The sequence below is a fragment of the Neophocaena asiaeorientalis genome, unplaced genomic scaffold (genome assembly GCF_003031525.2).
Source record: "Neophocaena asiaeorientalis asiaeorientalis breed wild unplaced genomic scaffold, Neophocaena_asiaeorientalis_V1.1 scaffold150, whole genome shotgun sequence".
Lineage (NCBI taxonomy): Eukaryota > Metazoa > Chordata > Mammalia > Artiodactyla > Phocoenidae > Neophocaena > Neophocaena asiaeorientalis.
In genome coordinates, this window is record NW_020176571.1 from 5,931,739 (window position 1) to 5,938,218 (window position 6,480).

Sequence of the window (6,480 nt, forward strand, 5' to 3'; positions counted from 1 at the left end):
CCGGCCAGGCCTTGCTGCTCCTGCTGGAGGAGGAAGAGGTTGGGGCCGAATAACGGATTCATGGCTGCGCCTTCTGCTGGGAGATGGAGACCCGTGCAAGAGCAGGGCTGGAGGGCGAGGGAGGAGAGCCAATGAGGCGCCAGGGGGACATGGGGCAGCCAATCAGACGGCTCGGCGGAAGGGGCAGAGGTCAGCGGGGCGGAGGAGGCCAGGGAGGAGGCCAATGAAAGGCTCATTCGGAAGCTGGCACCTGGACCGACCTTTCCGGGTCTGAGGCTGAGCCCGGAGCCGACCGGACCCCGACCCGTGCCCAGAATCCAGCCAACGTGGCAGGACATAAAACCCAGGTCCTCCAGTACTCCATGGTTCTGGTGGCACGAAATTCACCTTCCCTACACCCCAACTGCCCTCTCCCCTGAATCCAAACACCCAGGCTCTGACTCCATGACTCTCCTTCCCTGGGTCCCTGGGAACTGACCTTATTTCTCAGTATACCACACTGTCCGCTCTCTTCAGGGGTTCCCTGTCCCACCCTCCCACCTCTACCCTTCAAGCAGCAAAGCCAGTACCCAGTCCCCTCCAAAAAACACACAGCGGCCAGAGATTGTAAAACGTGTATTAAATTTCACATCCACAGTGGGGAAGCCATCCTCACAGAGGTAAGAGTTCCAACCCAGTAACAACGGCAATGAGCCACCCCAGTATCGTTCAACCATCCATCGGAGACAGCAGGGGCTGGCTGCCGCCTCTGGACAGAGGTTTTCTCCTCTTTGCTGGTGGGGGCCGGCTGGGACCGCAGGGGGACACGACTGGAGTCCTAGGTGCCTTGGGGGTGCCATTCTGTTTCCGGAAGGCAGCTTTCTTGAGGGGCTGCTCTGGCACCCGCTGTTTCACCTCCTCAGCCCCTGTGGTGTTCCCCAGGGGCTGACCACGGTCCTCAGGCTGGAGAGCGGCCTGGGTCTTGGAGAGGGACGGCGCAGCACGTCTTTCCGTGCAGGTGCCCTTGGGAAGAGCATGCCGCTTCCGGAAGGCAGCTTTCTTGGAGGACTGCCGTTCGGGTGACTGTTGCTGTAGCTTCCCAGCTACCTTTGGTTCCCTGACCCCTGCTGCTTTTTCAGCTGGCTGACTGCTATCCTGCAGCTTTGAGGAAGCTTGGGCCTTTGTGACAGAAAACACAGTGGACACTTCTGAGTCTGTCCCTTTGGAGACGCCGTTCTGCTTCTGGAAGGAAGCCTTCTTGGGATGTTTCCGTTTCTGCAGCCGCTGCTTTGCTTGACCAGCCACTCTGGCCTTCTTGGCAGGCTGGCTGCTGCTCTCAGGCTGGGGGGTCACCTGCCCTTTCAGGTGGGGCAAGTCTAGGTTTGTAAGGGTGGATATCACAGAATTTCCTGAGGTTAAAATTAAACAGATGGTTTGAGAAAACAGGCCTCATCACTGGGTCTTGATCATTAGTGGAGGAGGAGGTAGGCAGAGGTATTAAAATAAGGGGATTGCCGGGGTACTATCTCTTGGCCAAGTGTTCCACACAACTGGGACGGTGCCTAAGAGCAGATTACCTGGCTTCATATCACTTAATATCACCTGGTCTTTACGCAAGTCATATTTGGACCCTGTATTAAAGAGAAGGCATCGCTACCCATCCCCATCCTTGGGCCAAAAGGTTTTCAGAGGAAGCTGTGCCCCCTTGAGGCCAGCAGGTGACAAGACACTCTAAGGAGGAGGCGAACGCTGAAAAAACCTGAAGCACTGGGCTTTTCTTTCCATCAGAAAAGATATTTTTTTCATGCAGAGTTTGATGAGATGCAGGAAAATAAGAATGCACACAGAGCAACTAGAAAAAGCTAGTCTTCATTAATGAAGACATATTAAATATGTATCTTTACAGTTACAGCAAAAAAAAAAAATGCAAGAAATTTTGCTACTTCTTAAAGAGGTTTTTGTTCTGTTAACATTCAGATGTGACTTTTGTTAAGAGGCATTGTTTATAAAGAGGAAACAAAATCAACTCAATAAGTCATGTTGTTTGTGTCCAGAGAAGCCCGCCTCTCCCTCTTCCAACTCAGCTCAGGGTGGCATCCCAGCAGGCAGAGCCCTCAGGCTTGTTTCAGAAAACCCCACCCCTCCCCTTGAGATCAAGGCCAGACTCCTCAAGATGGCTGAGGAAACGATCTGCAATTAGTGTGATGGGCTCTGAGAACGGACAGTTCTGAGGAGTCGCGTGCCAACCCAATGCTGACGAGGCTGGACTGGCAGAGGCCTATTACCAGTAAGGCAACCCTCGGCCAAGAAACCACACTCGCGCTGGGAATGCGTTTAGTGCCGAACAACTGCAGCCATTTGGCAGGATCAAGGAAAAGACCCCACCCACGTGAACCCTGTAACATACCGAATGGGGCCCAGCCTTGGGAACAACTCTAGCTGGGATGAAAGGGGTCTCTCACCCAAGCGTGCAAAGGCCAGGAGAGGGAGGAAAGGTGGAGAGGAGAGGTACAAAGAGCACACTGCTTACCTGTTTGGGACTGGGGGATAGAATTGGAGAATTTCTTGAACTTGGCAATAAAGAAACCGTCCACGTTGTGGGTGTGAGGGTAGAAGCGGCGGGTGGAGCGCAGGGTAGGGTGGAAGCGCCTTTCCCGGAAGCGGGTGAAGCCCTCCTGGCCGAAGTCCAGGCCCGTGGGCACCAGCCGCACGTTCCTTTTTCTCAGGGCGTAGTCTACCACCCACTCGTTCTCTTCCACCTGACGTGTGGGGGAGACAGAGACGGAAGGGAAAGCGGAGCTGGAGCCGAGGGGGTGCTGGGGGGTGCCGGCGCCAGCCCTGCCCCCTCTCGCCCCACGACAGGCCTCACCATGATGGAGCAGGTGCAGTAGACGAGGTAGCCCCCCGTCTTGGAGGCGGCGCTGACAGAGTCGATAGCGCTCAGGAGCAGCTCCTTCTGAAGGTGAGCGCAGCGCAAGACGTCCTTCTCATCCTGTCCCAGGACGGAGAGACCCACAGCGCTGGACTTTCTAAAGGTGGCCTCAGGAGACGTGAGCTGCTGACTGCCCACCTCCCACTCCGCTTCGCCAGCCCCACTTCCCCGAGACTTTTCAGCGGGTCCCCCAACCCCTGCACCTTGTTCGTCTTCACTGCTGGGTCCTTGGAGATGATACCGGTGCCACTGCAGGGGGCATCCAGCAGGACTCGGTCAAAGCCCCCCACCACCTGGGGAGAAAGGTAGGCTAAGTGGATGTTTTCGGCAACCTGAACCATACCGATTATTTCCTAAAGGGAGGTCTCAACATCCTGAGGTCGGGAAGGGAGCAGGTGAGGCACCCCAGGAGAGACGCACAGCGGGGAGCCCCACCTTGGGAAACTGGCGCCCGTCATAGTGGCTGATGACGGTGTTGGTGACTCCCAGCCGGTGCAGGTTGCCCACGACGCTCCTGAGCCGCTCGGCGTTGGCGTCATTGGCGAGGATCACACCTGTGTTCTTCATGAGCTGGGCTGAAGGGAGGAGGGCAGTGCTCACCGGCAGCTCCTGTGCCTCCACACCTGCCGGCCACCCTCTAGCCCAAGACTCTGCCTATGAAGTCTCACCCCCTTCCCCAAATAAGCTGCAACCCCACCGGCTACCCAGTCCGCACCGGCCCTGTGATGAGCGAGCCCGCCAGGATGGCTTTTCTGTTTGTTACTGAACGCGCTTCTGATCCTTCAGACTAAGTTACTTCTTCCAAGGGGTAACAGTTTAATAAAATGGTTACGACTAATTATACGTAGCTGTTACTGTGCCAGGGACTTGCATATGCGCACCTCGACCCTCACGACCCACGCGTAACGTAACGGCCAACACGAGCACCATCACCTCGCCGTTCCACGGTGCCCAAGGTCACGTGGGCAGTAAGAGGCCCAGAACCTGTGCTGCTGCCCACCCTGCTGACCGCCTGTGCAACCCCACCTCCTTTCATAAGCGGAGAGCCAGCTGAAGCCTAGCCCCGCCGGCCCTTCTCATACCTATGTAGCTGGTCTTTCCTCCAGGGGCACAACACATGTCCAGGATCCGCTCATGTTCCTGGGGTGCCAAGGCCATGACGGGCAACATGCTGGAGGCCCCCTGCAGCATGTAGTGTCCAGCCAGGTACTCGGGAGTGGCACCTGTGGATGAGGACCCGCCTGTGACATGCTGGGACGAGGGCAGGGGCGGAAGGGCTCCGGGGCGGGGAACACTTACCAATGGGCACCGAAGAATCATATACCACGAGTCCAGTCTTCGACCACTTGCCCAGGGGATCCAGGTTAACCCCACGATTGATCAGCGCCTGAAAATAAGATGGATGAAAGTGTTAAAACCTCGGAAGCTACTACACCCAGTAGGGGAATGGAGATATGAAACCCTGGTCCTGGCAGGAGGCCTGTGGCACCACAACCCCTAGAGCTTAGTCAGGACACAATCATCACAGGCGCACGGAACAGACTGTCCCATCCCGTCCCGTGGTCTCCTCTTCCTCAGGTTCTAACTCAAGGTCCGAATTCCATCCCAATGGAGCACACTGCCAGCTCCTGTCCTTTCATCTCCTGGAAATGGACCCCGACTTTCCAAGAGCCTCAGCCCCCTTGCCATCCTAAAACCTAGCATTATTGGTTATAGCAACGTTAAAGATAATTATCGAGTTACCTTCCAGGAGAGACAACAGAAGATAGACACCAGGAGACAGACAACACACAAGGCCACACCACTGCCTCTGGCACCAGGGTTTTAACCTGGGGCCCCTGAACCCCTGGAAACGAGGAGCTGAAAACACTGCTTGTGAGTGTGTGTCACGTCTTTTCCTGGGGATACACCAGCTTCTCAACGATCTACGAGGCAGACAACCCCCTCCCACTTCTCTGTGAGGCGGCACTTTCATCGTGATGCGGATGTCTCAGCCTTGTCACAGGGAGCAGAGGCTGAAGGGACGAGCTCCCCAATCGACAGAGGTCCTCAGCCCTGCCAGACAGACCCAGCGTGACACCAGGCCTAGGTCTGCCTCCTGGGACCATGCCTGTACCAAGAAATGCCTAGGTACTAAGACCCCCCCCCACGCCCAGTGGGGTGGGACAGCGGGGGCGGGTGTCTCTGGGATTCAGTGCCTCCCTGAGACAAGCAAACCTCAGGGCCCACCCCTCACCTGAGCGAGGTCCCGGCGCCGGGTCTTCAAGGTATTGGTCCTGAGGGTGATGGGCCGAGGCACCTCATTGGCTTCCAAAAACTCCACCAGCTGGGACAGAGCATGGCAGGGAGCAGGTCAGGCTGGCCTAGGAGCGCAGCCAGAAAAGCAGAGAGCAAGGGGGCTGGTTGCTTTCTTACACAGTGTAAGAGAAGAGAGGATGAGGAAAGAAAAGCATGAAGGGCATCAGAATGGCAAGTCGGTACCTCAGACAGAGGGAAGAGGTCCATGAGCTTGCCAAGGAGGAAGTCGCCATAGGAGTAGTAAGTGGCCAGATCCTTCCGAAGCCGCTGCAGATACTCAGAACGAGACCGACCTTCCTCCCGCTGAGTCCCAAAATCGCGCAGCACTCCCACTATGTCTTGGATGCGCTTGTGAACTCGCTGCAAGTCTGGAACCTGGGCATGTGGACCTGTTAAGGAACTGCTTCCTGATTTCCTGGGGCCTGGAAATGCCTTCTCCCCAGCATCTCCCTCCGGCTCCCCCTGCCCCAGAAGGATATCCTGCTCCATCTCCCCAGCAGGGGGCAGCACAAAAGTCTCCCCCTCGTCTGCGTTGATCTGCAGGTCCCCTTCCATCTCATCATCCTCTTTGGGGCCTGACTCAGGGGACACTTTCTCCTCTTCCTCCTCTTCGTAGGTCTCCTCCTCACTCCACTGGCCCCTATAAACAGGTCCAAGAACAGAGTGGTTCACAGATCAAAGCAGACACCTCCTCCTTCCTCACATTTTCCTTCATCCCAGCCACTGCCTACTCTCCGCCCTAAGAGTTTCCAAAACTCACCCAGCAACAGCCTCCTGGGCCTTCTGCTTCCGAGCAGCCCTTTCAATGGGCAGCAACTGAATAAAGAGACAAGAGGCTGGTGATGCAAAGCTTGCCCTTCCACCAGCCCACAAAATACTTCCTACCTCTGTTTTTTTCCTAAATACAAATGTAACTCTTGCTCCCAGAAAGAAATTTAGACCCTGAAGAAGTGAATATAAAAAAAAAAAAAAAAAGAAGTGAATATAAGATTGGCAAAATATTTACTGTTACTGAAGTGAGATGATGGATTGAAAGAGTTCGTTACATTGTTCTTCCCATACCCGTATGTACACGGGGGGCGGGACACACACACACACACACACACACACACACACACACTCTACATATACAAACCACACCCAGAAACACCACACCCACACATATACAAAATACACAAATACCACAATATCAACACACAAATAGCACAGTTCTCACACACAAATACACAAACATCACACATACCACACGCACCACACACCAAGCACAAAGG

At 55.3% G+C, this 6,480-nt stretch overlaps 1 protein-coding gene across 1 annotated transcript in view; it reads right to left on the bottom strand.

Annotated features, from left to right (window-relative positions):
* Positions 1–598: 598 nt before the first annotated feature.
* Positions 599–6,480, bottom strand: part of NOP2 (NOP2 nucleolar protein) — a 9,095-nt gene continuing 3,213 nt past the window's right edge. The window contains exons 6-16 of the mRNA XM_024733065.1: positions 5,970–6,025; positions 5,689–5,849; positions 5,393–5,592; positions 5,148–5,237; positions 4,211–4,298; positions 3,994–4,134; positions 3,347–3,486; positions 3,115–3,204; positions 2,849–2,971; positions 2,510–2,738; positions 599–1,388 (exon numbers count right to left, since the gene is read on the bottom strand). Coding sequence (XP_024588833.1) covers positions 709–1,388; positions 2,510–2,738; positions 2,849–2,971; positions 3,115–3,204; positions 3,347–3,486; positions 3,994–4,134; positions 4,211–4,298; positions 5,148–5,237; positions 5,393–5,592; positions 5,689–5,849; positions 5,970–6,025 — 1,998 coding nt within the window. The 3' untranslated portion in view covers positions 599–708. The remainder of the gene's footprint in view (positions 1,389–2,509; positions 2,739–2,848; positions 2,972–3,114; positions 3,205–3,346; positions 3,487–3,993; positions 4,135–4,210; positions 4,299–5,147; positions 5,238–5,392; positions 5,593–5,688; positions 5,850–5,969; positions 6,026–6,480) is intronic.